The sequence below is a fragment of the Sciurus vulgaris genome (assembly GCF_902686455.1).
Source record: "Sciurus vulgaris genome assembly, chromosome: 17".
In the NCBI taxonomy this organism is placed as follows: domain Eukaryota; kingdom Metazoa; phylum Chordata; class Mammalia; order Rodentia; family Sciuridae; genus Sciurus; species Sciurus vulgaris.
In genome coordinates, this window is record NC_136478.1 from 16269792 (window position 1) to 16296221 (window position 26430).

General features: G+C 36.4%; 1 protein-coding gene across 1 annotated transcript in view; it reads right to left on the reverse strand.

The window, feature by feature from the left end:
- Positions 1 to 6193: 6193 nt before the first annotated feature.
- Positions 6194 to 26430, reverse strand: part of CYB5B (cytochrome b5 type B) — a 39131-nt gene continuing 18894 nt past the window's right edge. The window contains 6 exon segments of the mRNA XM_079116934.1: positions 6194 to 9802; positions 14358 to 14386; positions 24687 to 24716; positions 25610 to 25636; positions 25639 to 25704; positions 25706 to 25741. Of these exon segments, the coding sequence (XP_078973060.1) occupies positions 9712 to 9802; positions 14358 to 14386; positions 24687 to 24716; positions 25610 to 25636; positions 25639 to 25704; positions 25706 to 25741 (279 nt within the window). The 3' untranslated portion in view covers positions 6194 to 9711.

Genomic DNA, 26430 nt, shown 5'->3' on the forward strand with positions numbered 1-26430 from the left:
CTCCCCTAGCAGAAGAAGTGTTGCACTATTTAACTTTTTGAACTATACATATATTTTGTACTGATTAAAATTAAAATTTAAAATTCAAGGGCTGGGGATGTAGTTCAGTTGGTAGAGTGCTTGCCTCGCAAGCACAAGGCCTGGGTTCAATCCTCAATACCATCACCACAACAAAATAAATAAATAAATAAATAAATAAATGAATTCAAAATGTAAAATTTTTAGGAATGCATCATTGTTTCTCTTTGTTAATATTTGTCTGGCAGGTAGCACACTGGGTCACATTATGGAGGATATTGAAAAGTAGGCAGCTCGTGAATAAAGACTGTGTTTAATAAAGAATAACTTGGAAAGCCCATTGTCGTGGTGCACGCCTATAATCCCAGTCACTCAGGAGACTGAGGCAGGAGGCTCGCAAGTTCAAAGCCAGGCTTAGTGATTTAGCCAGGTCCTAAGCAACCTAGCAAGACCCTGTCTCAAAATAAAAAAATAAAAAGGATTGGGGATATAGCACCCTTAGGTTTGAATATCAGTCCAAAAAAACAGGGAGAACTGGGGGTATAGCTCAGTGGTAGAGTGCTTGCCTAGCATTTGTGAGGCCCTGGTTTCGATCCTGGTAACACACACAAACACAAATATAAGAAGGGAATATGCTGTTGTAATAGTAAGTGAAAAGCACATGATATGAGACTGTATTTATACCATGAAAAGAGTAATGCATAGAAAAATCCCTAGAAGAAAATAAATGAAAGTAGTAAAGCAATGCCCACTGCTTTGGGTGCTGGGACAACTGACCTTTTTCCAAGTTTCTGTTTGTAAGAATTTTTTTTTGTTTTGAATTTAACTATTGAACCAACATACTTGTATCTAATCCTAGTTTTACCCAGAGAAAGGAGTACCTTGAATATAAATTCCTACTCATTTCAATACATAAAAATTCATCAGTAATACTTTCCCAACATAATTCTGTGTCAAAGAATATTATTTCTTAATGAGAATCAGATGGTGGAATCACAGATCTGGATATATTCTCACTACATGTCCTCTAAAATAGGGATAATAATAGCATGTACCTTTATAGGTTGGCTGGGCATTAAATATATCATAATGCATATAAAGCCTTTAACACAAATGAGGCAGCATTGTAAGTGGCTCCTAATGGAAGGTTGCTAAAGCCAGGCAGCCTGGGTGCAGACTCTGACTCATTACTTACTCACATTGTAACATTGGGCAAGTTAAAAATACTTGTTTCATAGAATTGTTACAAGGATCAAATGAGGTAATACACATAAAGCATCTAGTACTATTCGTGAAATTTTTTTTTTTTTTGGTACCAGGAATTAAACCCAGAGGGGCTTAACCAACAAGCCATATCCCCAGTCCTATTTTTTAATTTTGAGACAGGTCTTGCTAGGTTGCTGAGGCTGGCTCTGAACTTGCAATCTTCCTGTCTCAGTCTCCCAAATTGCTGGGATTATAGGTATGCTCCACCACACCCTGCTAAAGTGTTAACTCTTATTAACAGAAATTATCAATGTTAATTGTCAATTTAAACATAGGTCTGACTCCGGGACTCCCATATTTGACCAGTGTGAGATCTACCTTTGGAGAAGTGAGTTCTCTGATCTGACATGAATTCTGGAAAAAGGTCAAGGTCCCACCATGGGAAGCAAGATTTCCAGTCTGTCAGTGACTAGGGCCAAATCTGCCCTGTTCATTGGTGAACTGTAGGAAGGCTCACCTACTGCTTGGCTAAATCCTCCAATTTTATTTCTATCAATAACAAAGACAGCATTTTGATCTCTTCCTGTCAATCTCACCACTGGAACAGAACTCAAGGAAGGAGGAGTGCACTTAATGACCAGTAAGGCCCAAAAGCTTCTAAGACAGTCCTTTGCCTTTTCCCTCCTTCTCCAATGCCTGGTTCACAGAAAAATACTCTTTGCAGCTCTTTTAGTTTTTTATCCTGGTATTTATCTCCATGCAATTAAAGAACATGTTTGTCATATTTCTTGAATTTTCCATTTTAGACAACCTTCTATTGAGCTTGTTGAAATTTTTTTATCCCATGCAGGCTTCTCCTTTGTTCATCTTCCTAATACAGTCAGTAGTTTTCATTAAGTGTTTACATTAGGGCTATTGTTAAGTAAAGTTCTTTTTTTTTTCCCAGTGCTGGGGATTGAACCAGGGCCATGCTTGGCAGGCAAGCACTCTGCCAACTGAGCTATCTCCCCAGCCCTGTTAAGTACACTTCTATGATCACATTTCCTTTCTTGTACATGTTTTATTGGAGTATATAACTGCCTTTTTTCACATTTTTCTATGTTGTATCATTAATCCATCACTCAAATCTTCATGTGGTAAAAAACGCCCCTGACAATCTATCAGTTATATTTTTTCTTGAGCTGTCTCTCCTGGAAACCTCTCTTCCTGAAGCCACCTTGACTATTGATGTTCTCTGTTCTCTTGGGATTCCACATGACCACTCAATGTGGGAATTTATTTTACTTCTCCCCTTTCCAGTATCACGTATCTTCCTCTTTCTCAGCTTATCTTAAAATTTAAGAAAATATTTAACTTCATTTTTAAAAAGGTATTTTTAGTTGTGGATAGACACTATTTTTTGTTTAATTAATTAATTTATTTTTATGTGGTGCTGAGGATCGAACCCAGTGCCTCACATATGCTAGGCAAGCCCTCTACCACTGAGCCACAACCCCAGCTCCAAAGTCTTCATTTTTGCAGAGTATATTCCTCAGAAGCTAAGAGAAGATACAGGAAAATTCTTGATAACTCACATGTTCAAGATGACTTAATTCTACCCTTAAGCTTGACTTGTAGTTTGCACATAGAATTCTAGGTTAGAGGCGTTTTCCTACGGCAGGCACTGTTCCACTACACTGTTTACAGGGCTACTACTGAAAGTTTTCATGTTTCCTGATTCCTTGTATGTGCTGTTTTTCTCTGTGGAAGTTTTTAGGGCAGTGGTCCTCAACCCTCACTATGCCTCAATTCCCCTGAAACAATGTGTTTTAATTGATCTGTGGCAGGGCTAGATATTATTTTTAAATGTTCCAAGGTGATTTCACAATAAACCATACTGAATCCACTCAGCCTTCCTTCTGGCTCAACATAACTTGGGCACCCTGAGGAACATACAAGCCCCTCCTCTCCAAAGTCAGTTAATGAAGGTACTTAAATACATACACACACACCAAGCAGGTGATGATAGCTTCTACCCTGAGTAACTGCTTTCTGTATGATCCTCTCCTACTCAAGTCTGAGGAACAAATTGGGACCCAAAGAAGACACCAATACTATCTGGCCAACCACACTTTCACTTGTAGGAATCACTTCCCATTATGAGTTTGCACTGGAAACTAATGCTGCCAGCTTGATTCCTGTGTGTCTTCTGGTTCCTACTCCACCAGATACTCATTCAATATTGATACATAACAAATCATTTCTCTTACTCGGATTAGCTTAGCTAGGTCCTATATCTATTGTAAGACAGGAAGTAACTTGTGGGTGAGGAATGTGTCTACTTCCCAAAAATGCTGAGACTTTGAATGGAGCTTCTACCTTCCAGGAGCCTAGGTACACTTGGAAAGGCAGGACACTTACAAGGACATTCTTGGAGCAGGTGATTTAAGGTTGCTAAGTTATAGAGACTAGAGCAGTCAGAATTTGTGATTAGTTCACAATGTGAACTAACTTAAGAGAAAATGCAATTTTATCAGCTCACATGAAAAGTCCAGAAATAGAATGTAGCCTTAAATGAAGGTGATGTTCAAATGGAACTGGAACCACTCTAGTTTACTCAGATGGTTCAGTTTATAAACAAATCAACTTTATTTCTTCCAAATTCTTTCTAAGATAAACTGTTGGGCACATTTTTTTTGTACCACAAAATATAAAAAGGAAGAAGCACACAGAGGTGCACTCTCATCCTTTATAGAGTAAAAACCACAAGGCAAAGTCAAGAGGACAAAACAGGTTAGGAAAAGAGCTGGAGAAAAATCCAAAAAGAAAAAAGAACACAGAAGAGAAAAAGGGGGTCAGACTGGGAATCTTGGAAAACTCAATTTCTTGTGCTGTTCATGGCTTAACCCCTCCCAATTCTATCTGTATTTGTCCCCCAATTAGTTTTCTTAGGTAATTAAGCCACGGTGGGCAAGTTTGTGAGAAGATTCATTTTCTGGTTAACACCATTCTATTGTTCTATAAGGTAATTCCACCTCTATTTCTAAAAAGTAGGAAAAAAGAAGGAAACCAGAATGAAGATACCTAAAGTAAGCTTATTTACTGAAAAATAAAATTTAAGCCCCTGGGTTTGATTTGGTTTTTCTCTTTCCAGGTCCATATGGTCTAGCTAGCATCAGTGTTTCAGTTAAAGAGATAACGTCCAAGAGCAAACGGATAATTGCCTTGAGACTGGCACTTCTTGATCAAAAACGGCACGTTACATTTATAACAGACAACATTTGTATTTGCACTGCCATAGTGTGCTTTCTCCAATGAAATTGAATCATCTTTTGATGATAAAACAATTCTAAAAGCTGGAAATGAGTTTCCCCACCTTATGCGTGTAGTATAAGTCCACCAACTAAAATTATTTCTCATTTAAAACTATACATTTTTAGGTTATATAGTTACAAGTTAAACCTTATTCCAGGATCCTAGATTGGTAAAATTAGGCAAGGACTTTTCATCTATTCTGTTTGTGGATTTCATCGATAATTCTCAATTCCTTATCCTTTATAGGCTTCCTCTTATTAAAAATTGTTTCTAACAAAATAGTTCAAACCTAAATTCTCATTAACTGCCTTCAATAAACTATTTTGTAAAGCTGGGAGTGAAGCTCAGTGGCAGAGTACTTGTCTAGGAAGCATGAGGCCCTGTGTTCAAGCCTTAGCACCACCACGAGAAAAAAAGAAAGGGGGGGAGGGATAATTTGTTTTGCAAGGGGTTTGGGGTTCATTTCCAAACAATTATCTCTGTTATTTTCTGTATCTTGGTCCTCCCTAGTTGTTCTGTGGCCTCAGGCAAGTGAAGTATCTCCCTGAGGCACTAGTAAAAATTTGGATGCCTCTACTTTGTAAGGATATTTTTAAAATAAGGGTCAGAAATGCTTATAAATTACCAAAGACACTGTGTGGCACATAGTAGGTGCCACATAAATGACCGTATTACAACTGCATTCTCATATTTCAGCTGAAGAGCAACTAATCTCTCCTTAATACTTCATAAGAGAATTAAGTTTTTAAATGCTGGTATATATGTGATTAAGTGAGCTTTGAATCATAGTATAGATATGTTTAGCTAATTGTTAGTTCATGCTTTAATTATCAGATTGAAATAAATTATATGGATATTCTTTACCTTAAATTTTCATAATTGGAATCACAATCTTCTACCAAGTTTTCATGAATCAATCAGGATCTGTTGAGCCCCTACCAAATCTTCATCAGGAAGAGTGCTGTGATAATGAATTCTTATTAGTATCAAAGATTAAACATTAGATTCAAATGCTGGTAATAATGGGGCTATCCTTTCCTGTTACTAATCCTTAATTCCTGTGGTAGTGAAACAACCAAGCCCTAATGAACAATCTTTTATCAGTAATCTGATATAATGTTAGTAATGTTAGAAGGCTATCAGTATGTTTTAAAGGCAATTATTAAAATGGTTTATTTCCCTTGTTTTATTAACACAGTCACTAGAACTTCAATCTCCATGTTTAATTTTCCCCAACAGTTTATTTCCAAGAAAAACAATCATTTGAAGCCTGGCAATGAAGATAATAAAACATTATTACCTCATATTGGCTTCTCTTTAGCAGATGATTTCAGCAGAAATAGAAACTCAAACAGTCTACCGGGGTTCACTTCCATTAACATGGCAAAAGCCTTGATTTTTATGTCTTCTGATTATTAAGCAAGTAACTCACTTCCAGCAAAGAGAAGAAGCGGCAAGAATACTGAAGAACCATAGAACTCTCACCAAGTTACACTAAACACAGTATTAACACAGGCACAAGTGAATTTCCTGCTTTCAAATTACTTTCATCCAGAGCACCTGAGGACTACAGAGCCAATACTTCTATTAAAAAAGAAAAGAAAAAAGAAAGTAAACAAAACAAAACAAAAAAGGAAAAGAACAAAAATTTAAAAATAACTGTAGACAGGGCAAGAAAAGGAAAACAGTATCTTTATTGTGTATAATTCTAACAAACATTCACTGTGTGCACATTCCAGCAGAAAGACAGAGATCTTTGTTCAAAATATGCTGAAATAAAATAGGTAAACAAATTCCATTACTGAATACACAAAAGGAATGTTAATGTTACTCATTTACAGTCCAGAGTGAAGTAAAAAGAAAGTTAAATAACCAAAATAATGTTTTGCCCAAACAGCAAATATAGGAAACAAGCGTGGGCAAGGAGCGGCTATTCAAACTTGTGAATAAGATGTTGGGGACAGGGTAGGTGATTTGACAAATCTCCCTCTACTTTGGTGAATCTCCCTCCTCAAGCACCCCACAAATTCCAGAACTGACTTTTTCAGAGCACAACAGCCAAATGAGACTAAACCAATACTTTTGTGATAGCTGTCAACGAATGGGATGGTTTAAAAAATCGATTTCTTGTTGAGACAAGACATGTCTGAATCCATTTCTCCTGGGATGGAAGGTAAAGAATATTAATACTCTGCAATTCAGTTCTTAAAGTAAAATTTAACCAGATAGATTTCTCTTGAGATTTTAAGTATGATATGTCATAAGGAACAATCCAACTGGCCTGTAAAGCATTTTTCCATTATTCCCCATCAGAACTAAATGAGATAAACCCAACAGTGTTCTTATTTTACAACCTAAGATTTATGAAAACTGCTAAAACCACACCACAGGCCCAAATGATAGATTCCAATGGATTTTTGCTTATGCTTAAGCTGTCACTTGAGGAGATTTAAACACAATATCCACTTTGTCCCCCATCACTTTCTTACCTTTACAAATGCAGGAGTCATCTGGAAATGAAAACCAATTCCCAAGAGTCAGGGGCTGGAAAATTCTGGGGAATGGGCCCTAACATCCTGTAGCACAAAACCTGTATCATCTCCTCCTTGCCTGCACCAGCCATTGTGTGCACAGTACAGTGTGCTGCAGCAGGTGGCCCTCCTCAGGAATAAACACCAACAGATTAACACCCCGGGTCCGAGGGTGGGGAGGACAACAGGAACTAGCTTGATTTGCTCTCAGAGGGGGATTTCATGACCTACTAATGCCAAGACTGTATAGAAAATACAGATCTACTTCTTAAACCAAAGTGCTTTTGGACAGATTTGGCTACTGTGCTGTAAAATTTATTGTTTTAGAAAAACCTTTGCAAACTCACTCAAAAGCTATCTTTCACCTGTCTGCTTATATAGACAGAATTATACAGCAAATGGGCTTTAAACTATTTTCTATAATATAAAAGTGACATAACATTAGCAGTACTTCAAAAGAAGCCCTGGGTCCTAGATGGATTTCAAGGACAGTAGAGACAAAGTCTGAAAATATTTTCCCTCTGCCTCTTAGTAAAAAGTAAGTCCACATATAAACAAGAAAAAAAATATATCAATATGAAACACACCATTTGGTGTTTCCCCTAGAAATATCAGAAACACCAATTTTACTTAAGACTATAGTTCTTCAGCATTTCTTGAAGCCAGGTGTTTTTCACTCAATTTTAGATACTGCCAACACACTTTTACAATTGATCCAAGTTATCTTCTGGCTTAGTTTTAGCTTTGAACATTCCACTTCCAGCTCCTCAATACTCCTTTGTTCTTTACCTCTACCCCAATCCAAGTAATCATGCAACTTAATTATTATAGAAATTACATACCAATCCTTATTCAAGACAACCCTTCCTTGTCTTTAAATGGAGGTGCATCAAGTCATACCACTTGTTACATAACAACCAAATATTTTAATTCAATTTCTTGAAGTAGCATCGTATAATACAAATATTTTCTAAAGATAAAAGTTTGATTATACCCATATCAGATATATAAAAAGACAGCCAGAAAGAACTCCAAAAGATCATATCCAAGTATGCAAAAAAAAGGTTAATATTATTTTGATGAATTCTGAATTCATTCAACTGCCAAGTCCCAGGATACAAGACCTGGGTTGAACTTTTTCTTGACTAGTTTGCATGAACAGACTCGGTTTGCTGGTCAGTTTCCTGTCTCAAGTTCCAGGCAAACTGGAAGGAAAGGAGAAGATATTGAGCAGTATCTATAGTCCTTCTTGAACCCAGCTGCTCCTTGCTGGAAAGAACGATGGCCCAGAAGCAGACTAATAATCTTCAAAAGATGAAGAGAAAAATCACCATACTACTAGCAGAAAAGAGCCAGTATAAGTTCCATTCAGGTGCTTCCTTGGGGTTAGGGCAGTAGGGGGAGAGAGGAGTAAAAAATGCCAGAGGAATCCCTGGGCCAATAAGAAACAGTAACATAATTCTAAATGACAACCTACTTTTCAATGAAACACACATCCAAGGAGGAGAGAAAAACCGCCAATTTTTTAATCTCGATGGAAAAGCACAAAACCATAAGTTGGAGCCTTGGAGGTAAAATACAGATTGAAACGGAAAACTGCCTTTTGTCATGATCTCCCACTTTCAAATGACATTTTATATGGAAGTTATTTTACTGGGATGAACAGAAGATCAAACTAAAGTTTCTTCTGTAAAACAGGAAACCAAAAATTGCTAATCAATAAACAAAACAGCAGCAAGAATCCCTGATAAGCTCTACAGACATAATAATTATACACTCATATTTTACCAATAAAATAAAGGTAGGAAAAAAAAAAAAAAAAAGAGAGAGAGAGAGAAAGACAGTTAGTAACTAGTGCCAAATCAAAGAGAAGCTCTGGTGCCTTTTCTAAACTCCTGTCCTAAAGTAGTGTTTTCAAAAGATTACTCTGAACTTGCCAGGGTTCCACCACCTCAATTCATCTCTCCCTTCCTTTGGCTCTTCTCACCCACAAGAAATCAAAGGGAGGCACAGTTTTGTCCATCATCCCTTGGGAAGAAAAGGGGCTGGACCTAGGGAGTGGGAAGAGCTATCAGCTTACATTAGCTTGGAAGGGAGATAACCACATAGTTTTTTCTGCTTTTAACAAACATAAAAAGGAACAAGATCATTTGGCAGTTGTATTTTAATAGATGTGCACCTTGACTACATGAATAAACTCCTTGTGATAATACAATTTAATCAGAATTTTAAAAAATATTTACTTGAAAGAAAAATGGAAAAAGAAAACCTTCAAAATTAGAGTACTGCCCTGTTAAGAATGTCTAATGTGAATTCAAATTATTGAAAAGCAGGCATTTTTTCCCAAAGAGTAATGTCGCTGTAACATATGAATTACAATCGTTAACACACTTTGAAATGTAAGGATACTGTGCAAACCAGTGGAGAGAAGAAACACTGGTAAAGACACAGGACAGTGAGCAGGTACTACGGGAGTAAGGCTCTCAGAGATGAAGGACACTGGTCCCAGATTGGAGGTGGATGTCTGATCAACTGTCTTGGCCCCAACGGGGAAGAATACAACTGGCAGGATTCGAGGAGAGGGCACCAATGTAGCCCTCAAAGCAAGTCTCCAATTTTCACTCCCAAGTGGATGTGTTCCCCAGACTTCAACAAGGTTTCCTCAGGAGGATTTGCTTTCCGCCATGTAGTAACGATACAGGAAACCTACGAGGATAGCGCCTAGGATGGGGAAAATCCAATATGCCCAGCAACTAGAAGTAGGGGGGAAAAAAGCAAGGAAGTTGTGAATATTTTATACCAACCATTCACTATCTTTCAGTTTTCAAATTTTAATATTTATGTAGGCAAGGGTCTTTGATTTATTTTGAGAATTTTAACTGCTTTTATCACATAGTAGCTAGAAAAACTCCCAAAATATTTGAAATGACAATATAAAAAAGCAGTTTTTTTTTTAGAGGTTAAAAACAGAACTGGAGGGGCCTGGGGTTGTGACTCAGTGTTTGGGCACTTGCCTAGCATGTGTGAGGCACTTCTCAGCATATAAATAAATGAAAATAAAGATCCATCAACATCTAAACAAAACAGAACAGAACTAGAATTTGATATCAAAACACACATATTTCTATAGATATTTCTATAAAGACATAGTGGTTATTTCTGGGTTGTGGGACTATGGATAGTTTTAAATTTTTCTTTTTCATATATATATACATACACACACACACACACATATGTATATATATATTTTGTGATGTTGGGGATTGAACTGAGGGTCCTGTGCATGCTAGGCAAGTGCTCTACCACTGAGTTATATACTGCCAGCCTAAATTAATTACTTTTTGTTAAGTATAGCAAAAAGCTATTCTTTGAACAAGTTTAATATTCATAAACAGGAAAAAATAAGTGCCATTTCATTAATGTATAGATATTTACATGTTCATTCCATTATAAATCTAGAAGTGATACTATCTAATCCAACTATAAGCAGTATTCTGCTTCATATGTATTTAAAAAATTTAATCCTCATGGCCAAGTGTGGTGGCACATACCTATAATCTCAGTAATTTAGGAAGCTGAGGCAGGAGGATTACAAGTTTGAGTTCAGCCTGGTCAACTTAGTCAGACCCTGTAATTTTTTTATAAAAAATAAAAACACCTGGGGCTGGGGTTGTGGCTCAGGGGTGGAGAGCTCACCTAGCACACATGAGGTCCTGGGTTTGATCCTCAGCACCACATAAAATAAAATAAAGATACTGTTTCCACCTACAACTAAAAAATAAAAACAACAACAACAACAAAACTAGCTGGGATGTAGCTCAGTGGTAGAGCACCCCTGGGTTCAAATTCCAGTACCCTCAAAAAAAAAAAAAAAACTCTTATACTAATCCTATAAAACTATTATTATTTGCGTTTTGTAAATAACAGATACAATCCTTGAACCCCAAATCACAAAACTGGTATGGGAATCAGGCAGTCTGATGCCAAATCCATCCTCCTAACCTCTAGTTAAGGGTGGACACTAATAAGGACACACAAGAAGAGAACATAGTTGACAGTTCTACAGAGAAGTAAACAAATGGCCTTTGGCTTAAGAAGTACTGCAGAAGACTTAGGAGTTTTGAAACAGTAATCATTCTCTTCAATTCTTTTAACAGAGTTTATCAGCACTTCTAATTTTAAGGTGTAATTCTTCCAAGATCCAAATGACCTGGCTGCCCCCTCTACTTATAACATATCCAGACTTGGTATTAAAAGGTTTCCAAGTCAATAAAACTAGTGAGGTTCATGACAAAAAAACGATTCTCTTTGCCTAAACATGCCTAGCACTTTGTATACTTTTTGTTAAGTATAGCAAAAAGCTATTCTTTGAACAAGTTTAGAATGTTGACCAGGAAGCCTTCTTTTTTTAAAAAACAATCAAGATGGCATGTGTTAACAGCAATGTGGTTTTTAATGTCCCCATAAGAGAAATGAATTCAGACTTCTTTTTTTTTTCCATATTTTTTGTTGTTGAGGGACCTTTATTTTATTTATTTATTTATTTATATATGGTGCTGAGGATCAAACCCAGTGCCTCACACATGATAGGCAGCATTCTACCACTGAGCCACAACCCCAGCCTGGATTCAGACTTCTTGAAGAGCAACCATAAGACGGTAGGATCCTTGAGTAAACACTGAAGAAAAATTCTTCAGTACAAAAGACAAAATGGTTGACTACCAATTCTAATATAATCTTCCCTTTACTAAAAGAAGAGAAGCAGAGGAAATGCATTTATACTGCACTAAAGAAGATTTAGGCTCAACAACAACTTCATGCCATAAGAATTTTCTTCCTGGAGATTCAGCCAAGTTATTGCATGTAATTACTGCACGTAGTTATGATATTTATTTTTATTGCTTTGTAGTATTTCACTATATGGCTATATCAGTATTTATTCATTTATTTTATTAATGCATGAATATGTGGACTGTTTCCAGTGCTTAAATATCCTGAATAGCAGTGTTATGATCATTTTTGTTTGTATTTCCTGATATACTTGTCACATGTTTCTTTTCTTCTCTCTCTTTTTTTTTTTTTTTCTTGAGACATGGTCTTGCTATGTTGCCCAGGCTAGTTTTAATAGAATTTATCAAGTGACCCTTCTGCCTTAGCCTCCCAAGTAGCTGCAACTACCAGTAAATGCCACCATATCCAGCTTGTATGCACATTTCAATTGAACATATACTTAGAAATGGAATTGCTGGGTTAAAAGTTATTCATATATACTAGATAATGTCAAATTGCTTTCCAAAGTGATTGTACATATTTACAGTTCCATAAGAGTGCTTAGAAGACAGTGATTCACTTCCTAACCAAGCATCCTTATTTTCAGAATTTAAAATTTTTGACAAGCTAGTAGGTGTGAAATATATCTATGATTTGATTTTTTTGGTAAGGGGGATTGAACCCAGGGGCACTTAACCACTTAGCCACATGTCTAGCCCTTTTTGTATTTTATTTAGAGACAGGGTCTCACTGAGTTGCTTAAGGTCTCACCAAGTTTCTGAGGCTGATTTTGATCTTGCAATCCTCTTGCCTCAGCCTCCTGAGCTGCTAGGATTACAGGCGGGTGCCACCGTGCCCAGCTACCTATGATTTTTTTTTTTTTGGTACTAAGGATTGAACTTGGGGGCACTTTAACACTGAGCTATATCTATCTTTTATTTTAAGACAGGGTCTTGCTAAGTTGCTGAGGCTGGCCTTAAACATGATTCTCCTGCCTCAGCCTCTGGGGTCACTGGGATTACAGGCAGGTACCACCACACCCAGATATACCTATGATTTCAATTTGTATCTCCTTGGTGATGAATGAGATTAAATTTTTTCCATGTGCTTATATTTGTGTTTCTTCTTCTATAACATGCATAAGTTTTTTTTCTCATATTCTATATATTTTTAAAAATTTCATTGCAAGAATTCTTTATGTATTCTGCTAATTCTTAATCAGTCTTATGTGTAGCATAAGTGTACTACAAATTTATATCCCTATATTTTCAAATGTCTGTGGTCCTGGAGATGAACCCAAGCATGTTCTACACTGAGTCACATCCCTAGTCCTATCCACCCCCTTTTTATAATTTTGAATCAGAGTCTAAGTTGCCCAGGATGGCTTCAAACTTGGATTCTACAGCCTCAACTTCTCAAATAATTGGGATTACAGGCATGTGTCATCATGCCCAGCTATTTTCAAAATCCTTATGCAACACTTGGCTGAGTGAGTCTTTACCAATAATCTGTATTTTTATATACTGCTTTCTACTTCAAATAAGACTTGGTATTTTGTGGAGGAAAAAAAGACATTTTTTTCTCTGTCTAAAATACTTTGAGATCTCCAAAAGACAGAGCAGATAGTTTTACATCATCTCTATGATTTTTTATAAATCAAGGATTCCACAGTCATCTAAAGTAGAGACATTTATGCAGTGGTAATTTACACTTTTCAGAGCTAATATTACCTATTACTAATATTACTGCAAAGGATACATTGTAAGCAAACCTCTGAGAAAACCCAAATTCCTAAATATGACTCTAATAATCTTTTCCTGTGTAAAATGTAATAATAGTACCTACCTTTCAGAGTGACTGTGAGGGTGGCCTAAAACTAAAGTGTAAAGTGAAAGTCACAAGCTAGGATTAACTGCATGCACTCAGGACCTGACTTGCCCATGCATACTGGCCTCTTAGAAAGTATGACTCCACCTTGATGTCACTATAAGATTTAAAAATTACTCAAGGCATGAACCTTTTAGATTATGGGAAATGGTTGAGGGGGCTGGGGTTGTGGTTTAGTGGTAGAGTACTTGCCTAACATGTGAGAGACGCTGGGTTCGATTCTCAAGCACCACATATAAATAAATGAATAAAGGTCTATCAATATCTAAAAAAAATAATAAAATGTTGAAAGTATAAAATTAATTTTACTGCTGTCAAAAAACTACTAAATTTGTAATGATTTTTGACCAAAAATGAATTAGCTGTCATATTGTACTCTTTTATTTTGTGGTTTATGTTTACCCAGGCTAGTCTTTGTGTTGTTTTTTTTTCTGGCACTGGGGACTGAACCCAGAGGTGCTTTACCACTGAGCGTAGTCTTTTATTTTATTTTTTGAGACAGGTTCTCCCTAAGTTGTTGAGATCCTCAGGTGAGCACCACCATGCCTGGCCACACTGCACTCTTAAGTATGTTATTCATGAATATTCATGAAAGAATCTCTTGTCAGACATAAGTAGAACATAAGGAAGTCTTTTTAAGGGGATACCAACCTTTTGCATGTATCATTTTTTGAAGGATCCTTAAGAAGACACATATTCAAAAATAACAAAAAGAAAGAGGATTAATACAACACATATTAAGCCTTCTTGCATATTCATATAAACTGTTGCTAATAACAGAACTTTATCTTTCATGCATATTGTGAATCTATAAGCAATGGAAGGACCAGGAATTTTATTTCTGATAACATACTGATACTCTCTACTGAAGCATCAATAATGAAACATTTTTAGATGTAAAAAAGAAATGCTGGGCTGGGGATATAGCTTAGTTGGTAGAGTGCTGCCTAGCTATTCCAGACCCTGGGTTCAATCCCCAGCACAGAAAAAAAAAAAAAAAAAGACTGTTTTAGTTATAATGATAGACCTGGTTCAGCTGGGCTTGCCACTGGCAGTAGTTAAGATCATATTTTCTGAAAACATGGAAAAACGTTCACCAAACTCTTCTCTGGTAACATATAAACTGTGAAATGCTCTAGGATCATGTAAATGATTGCTTATGGTTGACAAAAATGAACTGGCTTAATCTTTTTTTTTTTTTTTTTTTTTTTTTTTTTTGCAGTACTGGGGATGGAACTCAGTATCTCCCCAGCCCTGGTTTACTCTTTTTTTTTTTTGGTGCTGGGGATCGAGCCCAGGGCCTTATGCTTACAAGGCAAGCACTCTACCAACTGAGCTATCTCCCCAGCCTGGTTTACTCTTTAAAATCATAATAATTATGACTAGAGACCTTAGGGTTTATTTCACAATGAAAAGGAAGAGACAGCAGTTAAAGAAAAGAAAAAATAACCAAAATAACTTTTAAACAAATTTAAGCAATTAAACTGATATATATGACATGGATGAATCTTCAAAACAAGCTAAGAAGTCACACATATAAGACCACATACTTAAGTCTGTTTACATAAAATTTCAGAACAGAATAATTGATAAAAGCAGAAAATAGATTAGTGGTTGCTTACAGCTAGGGGTGGAAAAGGAGGACTAAGGGGGCAGGCTGGAAAATGACTGCTCATGAGCATCGGTGTTCTTTTCTGGAGTGATGAATTTGTTTCTAAAATTGTGATTATGGTTGCAGCAACTTCTGTGAAATATACTAAGAACCATTGACTTGTACATTTTAAATAGATGAATTATATGGTATGTGAATCATCTTAATAAAATTGTTATTAAAATAATTTTTACTTCAATTAAATATCAGTGAAGTTAATGATTCCATTATTGGCTGTATAATATAAAGCCCTGCTAACTTACTGCCAGAGGACAAAAACCCATTAGCATAGATTGCTATTGCTCAAATAACATCTTTGGCAAATATGTAGAAGTATGCAGGGCATGATACAGTGTATTAACTCTGCTTAATCATGATTTTCAATAATCTCCATGAATTTCCAAGAATCACACATACTTCAGATATACTTCAGAGCAGTCCATGAAATGAGTATTAATTTCTTGTATCCAAAACAGTATCATGCAAATGAACACATGCCCCAAACCTGAAAGAAATTAGCCTATAGGCAAGTAAAACTTCCAGTAAAAAGGCTTTAGATAACCATACTAATATACCATACCAAACTTCTTTGAGAACTTGATGATTTTTGTTTTATGGGACATTTCTGCTAGCATAATATGGACTGGGCTAATACAAACATGTTACACAAATTCCAGCATTATGTATAATTATAATGCACCAATAAAAAATAGGAAAAGATTCATACAATAAAAAATGTAGTTATTATTCTTAAAATGGGATAATTTGAAAGGCTTATAAGAGCATCCCAGTATTATATGTATTATGATATATAATCTTAATTACATTAAATGTCATGTAAGTTCATATATATGAATTCTCTACGTGTCAACACTTTTTAGCCTCTTTTACAACCAAAAGCCCTAGATGTGTGCTAACTAGGATGAACTTTAAGTAACATAATCAGTATGAAGAAAAAAAAGAGAACTAAGACCATAACACACTAAAATAACCAAAAACATATATGGTGTTTTTTGAACTAAATACCCCAAAGTGCTCCTGGTTTTAACATCAATTCATCTTTGAAGGTGAAAAAAGGTCAAACATGAGCCCAATAAACAGGGCCCAAACACCCTGGAGAAAAGAGAAGAGAAAGAAGCACCTATTCCCGTTAGGACAACTGAAGGCCAAATAAATTCCAAACTACAGTGGCCCCACTTTTTATCAACTGTAAGGAAAGAAATGCAATACTATGACGTTATTACAAGAGAGCAGATCAAACCCAAAATTGTTCTAGCATAGCTCTACCAAGTAATTATTTTCCAAAGAGTTTGGAGTGCATTCACAAACAACAAAATTGCTTTATGTCTACCAACAGCCAAGAAATAACTGAATTTAGCTCAAAACTATAGAAATCAACTGTTTAAATAAAACTGTTCCTAAAGTTCAAGGTTCATTAGCTTTAATTACCACTTAAAATAATTAAGTAAATATATTAATATACAAATAAATACCAAAGATGAGCTTGTAGGTAAAAAGGAAATATTTTATAATACCTGAGTAAACATTGCATAAAAGCTGCTCATAACTGAAATTATATCTAAATATCCTTCACATCAATACTAAATCAGTCTCCTCATTCGTAAAATAAAAGGCTCAGATAGAAGAACTTCAACCCTAAGAATCATATTTAATTCTTTTGTCACAATTTTCTGAGCCAAAGGTATTGTAGCAAAACCTACATGAACAGCCTCTTTCTGCAAGTAATGGGGATTGAACCCAGGTCTTGTGCATGGTAGCATTCTACCACTGAGCAAAATTCCCGGCCCTTTGGTTTTTCATTTGAGATAGGGTCTTACTAAGTTGTTTAGGGGTGCTCTGGAGCTTCCTATCCTCCTGCCTCAGTCTCCCAAGTAACTGAGATTACAGGCATGTGCCACTGTATCTGGCTACAAGAACAGAGAAAAGAAATACATTCTCTTATGTCCAGGAGGACTGAAGGAGCATTATCATGTGTTGAGTTCTCCCTCTTCCACCAGCTCTATACAGGATTGTTTTCCCAGATACTCTTCCAAGAGATCTTACACCTTAAGTACTGATCCAATCTGATATAGTTAAGAAAATGACAAAGAAATGTCACATCTAGTAATCCCTTGGCATTAGCAGAAGTAGATTTTACTATAAATTCTGCATACACACTTTTTTTTTTTTTTTTTGGCAGTACTGGGGATCGAACCTCAGGGCCTTGTGCTTGCGAGGCAACACTCTACCAGCTGAGCTATCTCCCCAGCCCCTGCATACACACTCTTAAGGAATGTGGTGTATCTTCTCATCAAGACATAAACTCAGGAAAGAATGAACCAATTATGATTATGGTGTGTTAAAATACAAAGAAAGGGCATTATAAGCATATACCGTCAGACTGAAATAGTTTATATTTAGGCTTTCAAAAGCTTAAATAAAAGATGTAAAAAGTGTATATGGAATTTATGTTTTAATCCCTAAATTGGATGTTTGCTATTTCAAGAGGATTCCAAGTACTTAAAATTGAAGGAAGCAATGTTAAGCCACAGAACACCTTCAGAAAATTTCATAGACATTTGGGTGGTCTCATCTAGTTTTTGATTTAGATCACTTTAGTAATTGTAGGCAGTAATTATGAAAAAAAAAACTGGGAATTTTGGCTTCAAACACTATGAGAAAGGATTTTACCTCCATAATTTCATGGACCTTGTACCATGAACCAACACTATGTGAATTTTAGTATTAGTTGTATCTCACACCAAAAACATTTGAAAATTGAAAATACATGATTTCAACATTTGATAGTTCTAACTATGATCATGTGGTATAGCTCCTGAGGACAGCCTTCTCACAAAGTATACAAGTCACTACAAACCATTTCTTTCTGGATGGGATACAGTTTAACAATTACTGCCTTGCAAAATATATATCCTGAGTCAGTCTGGTTATGTAAAAAATATTTCCCTGTAAGTAAGGTAAAATTAAAAAACAAAAAAAATTCCATAAAACGAATGTCTATACAACTCTCTTAAGAACCTCCTGTGCTAAGATAAGCACGTTCGTAGAGAAAAAAAAATTATAACACTCACAGAATGACCTCTATTGAGACCTAAGAAATGAAAAAAAAATTTATATCACTGGACAGCTACTTTGAAAAGGACATTACCTTGCTCTTTTAATCCTGTATTTTGCAAAACTACATATCATTTCTAAATAAAGCTTCCAAGAAGATGTTAAACTTTGCATAATTCTAGAAAGGGCATTTTCTTTTGTAACAGTGGGTTTAAAATATTCTAAAAGATTACGTATAAAACACAAATGTCAGACAAAACAAGGAACAATGAACTGGGCCTGATGGTGTCATGCCTGTAATCCCAGCGACTCCAAAAGCTGAGGCAGGAGGATCTTAAGTTTGAGGTCAGTCTCATCAACTGAGCAAGACTGTATCAATTTTAAGGAAAAAGGGCTGGGGATGTAGTTCAATGGTCAAGCACCCCTGGGTTTCAATCTCTAGGACCCAAGAGAAAACAAAACGAAAACAAACAAACAAACAACAAAAAAAAAAAAAACAGGGAATGATAAAACAATCAGACAAATTCTTTGGTAAATAGCAAGCATTAACCATCCAAGGGCATCTGCATGCCCATTTCAAACTTTAAAAAACCAGGTAGTAAAGAATATTTAAGAATTCTTAAAAGTAAACTTCTAGTCTAATGTAACTGCTATAATTTGGATAATGGTTTGAGTGTATCCCTCAAGAGCTCATGTATTGGAAGCCTGTGTTCTCAGCGTGACAATGTTAAGAGGTGGTAGAATCTTTAGGAGGTAGAAGTCCTCATGTGAGATCCTTAGGTCAGTGGTGGTATGCATACTCTTGGAAGAGATCAATGGAGTTGCCGTGATGGTTCTGATCTGCCCCTCTGGTTTCTGCCTTGCCATATGATCTCACTTTCTTCATCTCTTTCTTTTACACCCTCTTTCTCTCTCTGTTCTCTCTGGCCCTCCCCTCCACACTTCTGCCATGAGGACTTCACCAAAATTAGGCTGATACTGCCATGAACCTCCAGAATTATGAGATAAATAAATCTCTTCTCTTTATAAAGTATCCAATCTCGGGTATCTTGTTATTATAACAGAAAATGGACTAATACAATAACCAACTAACTACATTACATAATTATAAATGATGCAATCTTTTTAGTATTTGTCCCATGAAGAGGAGGTAATCAATGCTATGTATGTATTGCTACATTGTATGTATGAAAGAAAACTGTATGTACAATAAAAATCAGTATGAGGAGGAAGGAAATGTATCTGCCTAGACTGTAAATGTAACTTCTAGATTGCTACTTACTACCTATAATTAATTATTAATTAATTAATTTTTTATTACTGGGAATTGAACCCGGGGTGCCTACCGACTGAGCCACATTCCCAGCTCCTTTTATTTTTATTTTGAGACAGAGTCTTGCTAAGTTGTTTAGGGCCTTGATAAGTTGCTGAGACTAGCTTTAAAGTTGTAGATTCTTCTGCTCTCCGCCTCCAAGCCATTGGGATTACAGGCGTGCACCACTGGAACCAGCTGGAATTTATTTTATATTTATTTATTTTTTTTGGAATTTATTTTTAAAGGGTTAAACTTCTTAAATTGTGGCACCTCCTGTAATCCCAGTGGCTTGGAAAGCTGAGGCAGGAGGACAGTGAGTTCAAAGCCGTTTCCAGTAACAGGGAAGTGCTAAGCAACTTGGTGAAACTGTCTCTAAATAAAATACAAAATAGGGTTGGGGATGTGGCTCAGTGGTCAAGTGCCCCCGAATTTAATCCCTGATGCCAAAAAAACAAACAAAACAAAACAAAAAGTGAAGTTTAAAGAACATGGTAAGCTTTGATGGACATAATCTGTTTTTAAAAACAGATCAGGGGCTAGGGATATAGCTCAGTTGACAGAGTGCCAGCCTCACAGCACAAGCCCTGGGTTCAATCCCTGGCACCACAAAAAAAAAAAAAAAAAAAATCCTGTTACAACAAATGTCATCACATCAAACTTTCTCTATGAAATGTAAGTATCTATTTAAAAGAGTAAGAAGGATATTTATGAATTGATAAGGAATAATGACTAACAAAAATTTAAACAGAGACGCGAGCCAGGCATGGTGGCTCCAGTGGCTAGGGAGGCTGAGGTAGGAGGACTGCAAGTTCAAGCTAATCTCAGCAATTTAGTGAGGCCCTAAGCAACTTAGTGAGACCCTGTCTCTAATAAAGTGCAAAAAATGGCTGAGGATGGAGCTCAGTGGTAAAGCACCCTTGGTTCAATCCCCAGTACCAAAAAAGAGATTGCAATGTGAAGAACAGCATGTGTTATGGTTTTGGTTGTGGTTTTTAAAGAAAGGGATGGTCTGTCTACTATCAACCTATCTATTCATACCTCTATCCTAGTAGTCATGGAGGCACTGTAGAAGGAAAAACAAGAAAATGATGGCTTGCAATTCCAGGGAAGGAGAAATGAGAGACTGAGGGCTAGGGAGAGGAGGGAGCCTACTTTATGTATACTCCTATTTGTTTCTTTGTTGTTTATTATGCAGTGCTGGGGATCAAACTCAGGGTCTCCTGCAGCGGGCAAGTATTCTACCACTGAGCCATGTTCCTAGCCCCTTATTGTATAGTCCTTTGAACTATCTGAATTTTTTTTTTAAACATGCACTTGTATAATACCTATTTGAAAAAACACTTTAATGAGGAAATGATCAAGTTATTGAGTCTATTGACTATACTGAGATCTGACTAATAAAGCAGTTGAATTATCACCCAGATAACACCTGTTAAATAATGAATGAAATGGTATCCACTTTTTTGGTCAGGTTAGGATTTGTATGTATTTTATCTCCTGAACAGACTCAGTGATAACAGCTAATCAAGAAGTAAATTCATACTCAAGAGAGATAATCATGAATCACAAATGTTACTTGCTACAGAACAGCAAGGCAGGTATACTGGCATAAATAACACCAAGTTTGTTTGTTTGTTTGTTTTTTTGGTGCCAGGGACTGAACCCAGGGGCGCTTAACCCGTGAGCCACATCCCAGCCCTTGTTTATATTTATTTAGAGACAGGGTCTATCTGAGTTGCTTAGGGCCTGGCTAAGCTGCTGAGGCTGACTTTGAACTTGTGATCTTCCTGCCTCAGTCTCCCAAGCCAACGGAATTACAGGCACGCACCACCTCATCTGGCACTGAATTTGTTTGAAGGTGAGTTTCCATAACCAAAAGTAGACTGGAAAAAATGTTAAGTCAAATACAAGTAGAACATTGACACCTCTCATCATGGGGGTTAATCCAACAAGGAAGAGATTCAAAGGAAGACGATTTTAACTCTTGTAAGTTATCTTTGAAGTAAGGAAGAAAGATTTGTGAGTTTCTAAGCTTTTAAAATTTTATATTTCAGGGCCTTCAACTCAGGAATTATTAATCTAACAATAAAATAATGTTACCATCAATTATTTACCTGTGCTGTACTAAAAGTAAAATGAAAGGTAGTTTCTAAAAGAACAAGGAAATGGTTCCTGATTTATCCTCTGCAACAGCAACATTTTGGGTATTTTTTTCTCAGGGGAAGAGGAGACACTAAGTTATAAAGTGGGAGAGAAGTAAAAAAACAGAAGCCCATAAGGCTAAAGATCCTCTTAACAGGCTTAAAAAAAAAAAAAAAAAAAAAATCACTTCTTCACAGAAGTTCAGCCCTGAATCAAGAGAAAAGAAAGTAATTAATAATATCAACTTCATTTCCATTTCTTGGTGAATGTTTAACTAGAGATCAAAAAATGAAGAAGAGAGATACCTACATCCTAGACACCAAAGTGTCTATTTAAACCTCTGTAAGAAATAAATCTGAAGGATCAAGAATTCCTTCCTGGAACTGAAATCAGGTTGGAAGACTATGAAAGTCTGTGTAGGTGGTCTTGAAAAGTTTCCAAAAGGCTTTCTTTGCCTGATCTAAAGTGCAGCACTGTAGCTGGAAACACACAATAGCCTGACTCTACTTAGTGGAGACATGTCCCTTGAGTACAAGTGACATGGGGAAAACAGGCTTGACAACAGGATCTTTCATCATTCCTTCATCCAGGAAGGGGCTAACATACATTTGGAGGCTTCTTTTATTATAGAACTTAGCCGAAATGGTTTCTTTGCTGTACTTCTTACAACAGTTATAATTCAGCTGACAAATCTCCAATTAGTTCTTTGACCTCCAGAAAGCAGATGATGCTTTCCATGAAAGAGAATTAAAATTTCCTAGGTTTTCATATGAAATGATGGGCATATCATTAGTAAAACGTTTAGTGATTACTTACTTATTTATCATCTGGGTTACTTAAAATGCAATTCCCAAACCCCACTATCAAAGCTCCTGAACCAGCAGTAGCGGAAGCTCAGGAAACACATGCTTTATGTGCATTTTCATGTTCTTTCCACAGGAATCCAATTTAGGTGGTACCAAGGATCAGAATGTGAGGAACACTGTTTTCTGCTCCAAAGAATGGTACTAATGGACTATATTACCAAGAAAGAAAAACAGCAAGAAGAAGCAACTTACAGACTTCTAGACATAGTAATTGCAAAAAAAATTTTTTTTCTACTATCTTAATATGAAGGGTGCTGTCACGACTGTTGTGCAGAAATGGGTTGTGGCTCATAGATACAAGGTGTATCTCTTGTAAAATGGGAGTATCCTTGGATCAAATATTGACCTCTACATTTTCTGGACACATTCAATATAATAATTAAGCCATTCTTAGTTCAAATTTTATCTTAATACCACATGTGAAGATTCAAGATTGGTAGCATATGTGTGAGGAGGGGACAACAAACACAACACCAGTGCATCAAAAGTATTTGAAGAGTTAAGTTTAGTGGCGCATGCCTGTCATCCTGGCTACTTCAGAGGCTAAGGCTGGAGGGACTGCAAGTTTAAGACCAGCGGGGAAACTTAGTGAGAGACCCTGTCTCAAAATTAAAACATAAAAAGGATTAAGGATATAGTTCAGTGGTAGAGCACCCCCCCCGGATTCAATCCCCAGTATTGCCCCCCCAAGTAAGTATATTTAAAAAAAAAACAAAAAAACATTTAGGGCTGGGGATATAGCTCAGTTGGTAGAGTGCTTGCCTTGCAAGCACAAGGACCTGGTTCAATTGCCAGCACTGCAAAAACAAAAAACAAACAAACAAACAAAAAATCATTTAGAGCTGAGGATATGGCTCAGTGGTAGAACACTTGCTTAACATGTGTGAAACCCTGAGTTTAATCCCCAATATTATGAAAAAAAATTTAATTCTCCTTTCATAAACAACTCAATAGTACAGAGTAGTACAGTATAAGCAATACAGAAGAGTTAATTTATATAAATGCTCTGAATTGCCAGGCAACACATGGCAACTGCCAAGTAAGCAAAGTCTTCAAATGAAAGAATTTTTATGTCTAGGCATAGTTAATCACTGAGTCAATCTCATTCAGTAATTTGGTTCAATGAGGAATGGGACAAGAAGCTAGAAAGAGGACAAGGGGAGGTTGTGTGATGCCTATAACATTCTAGCAGCATCTACAATGCTGTCCTTTAAATCAGAGGGTGGACTAACAACTACCTAAAGGACAGGAGTCAAAGGAAATTGTAAGAGAATATGGGAGATGGAACCACTCAGCTTGTGGAAAGCAGACAAGGCTTTCATATTTTCTTCCTAGTATGTAATGCAGAGCACATTAAGGTTTTCAAATACTCAAGTATTTAATCTTGTTTTTGGTAAAAATCAGTGAATAATTGGAAACGGATTAAGCCTATTTGAGCCTACAAATAAAACTTTTACAAATAAAAATTTGGGAAATAGGAACAGAAAGGCCTCTGTATGACAGATAAATAAAATAACTTGAAAGAGAAAACTAATTCTTTTTCAGACAGAAGCAATATTTTTACCTGTTTTATTCTAAATAAGGCAAGGGTAAAATACTTTTCTATAACTTGAACCCATAAACTAATTTCTTTCAAAACCATACATGGCATACTTTGGAATTCCAGTTTAAAAAAAAAAAAAATGAAAGCATACAGAAGCATTAACAAAATGTTTCCTACTGTGTAAGACCCAGCTATTCATTTTCCTGAGAAGGACTGAATCCAAAGTCCTGAAAAATAGGATTTTTGCTTGGGAAAAATGTAAACACTTTTTAACTTCTCCTTAAGATAACTGTTATTGTTTAAAAAAAAAAAAAAAGCAATTCTACTTGAATAAATAGAAATATAAACACTAGAAACACACAAGACAAACCTGATGACTTCTTCTTACCTTGTTACCACCTTCCGGTTTAAGGTCACTCTGTTAAAAAGAGGAAAACAGTGTTTTAAGAAATATTCAAAAGGGCTAAGGCAGGAAGATCTCAAGTTGAAGGCCAGCCTCAGCAATTTAGTGAGGCCCTAAGCAACTCAACATGACCCTGTTTTAAAATAAAAAATAAAAAGGCTGGGGATGTGGTTCAGTGGTTAAGGCCCCTTGGTCAATTCCTGGTACCAAAAAAAAAAAAAAAAAAAAAAACGAAATATCCAAATGAACTAGTACTATTTGCTTGTTTCTAAACTTGGAACATGAGACTACTTTTGCGATCAGTGAATTCTCTAGGAGACCTACAGGTCTGAAAAAGGGGACTAGCACCCCAACCTTTGGCATATCAAGGTGTTCTGTTAGAACAGTAAGAATGTCTGGAAGGTTTAGAAGTCCACAGTTGCTGAGTGCTGAGGTGCATGCTTATAATCCCAGTGGCTCAGTAAGCTGAGCAGGAGGATTGCCAAGTTCAAAGTCAGCCTCAGCTGCTTAAAGAGGCTCTAAGCAACTCACTGAAACCTTGTCCTCTAAATAAAATATAAAAAAAGGCTGGGGATGTTGCTCAGTGGTTAAGCACCCCTGTGGTTCAATTAAAAGAAAAAAAGTCCATAGTTACCTTTTTACCAAGGGACTTGCAAAAAACAACCACACCACTATTTTAGGAACAGATGTCATTGACTACAATACAATAATCAAAAAATCAATAAAATAATCCAAAATCAGTTCCCTTCGCTTTCAAAGATACTAATAGTTACACTGTAAGGCAGGATGATTCTGGAGAAAAGTCAGCCTGATGAATGGTTAAATGAATTTCTATTTTAATAATTCTTTCTCTCACACCGTCTACGGCTGTTCTGTCACTTTCTCTGCACAAATGCTTCTAGTTCTGACCGATGGACGTCACCAATGTAGTACCTGCTTTAGCATTTCTTCTGGCATCAGAGGAATGGCCTACATCTTCAAAGCTTTCACTTGCATCTGTACACAGCTTGTTCTAGCAGAACTTCTTCTCTCACAGGATGCTACAAGAAAAAGATATTTACTGAACAGAGGATGTCTGAAAACAAACCCATGTAAGTTTCTTCCTGTCCTCCTTCCTTTCTCTTTTCTCCTTAAATGGGAGTAATGGAACAAATTTGACACTGTGTGCCTATAAGATGCAGTGGAAGAAGCAGCATAATTTCTATAAAATTATGGCCCAAACTGGCATAATATGGGTATTATTGTTAGGAAAGATAAGAAAAAACTGAGCAATAATCTACAGTGGTCTTTGATTGTCAAAAACACTGAGGTCACAAAAGTCAAGAAAAGACTGAAGAAACGGTTGTAGACTGAAGGTTAGAAGAGGCATAGCAACTGGAAAACAAGCGATTCTGGGTTGGTTTTGTTGTTGCTGTTGTTTTGGTGAGGTACTGGGGTTTGAACCCAGGATCTCACCCATACTAGGCAAGCGCTCTACCACTGAGCTACACCATGGCCCTTTTTATTTTTTATTTTGAGACCGGGTCCTCACTGAGTGCCCAGGCTGGCATCAAACTTGCTATCCTCCTGCCTCAGTCTTCTGAGTAGTTGAGATTATAGGCATGTACCACAGAACTGGGCAGATTGGTTTCCTTTTGCCAATATCATTGAGACTGCTGCAGAAAACCAAATGGGGACTCTAGGGTATACGAAATTCTTTATTGCAGTCTTCAATTTTCTGTAAATTTAA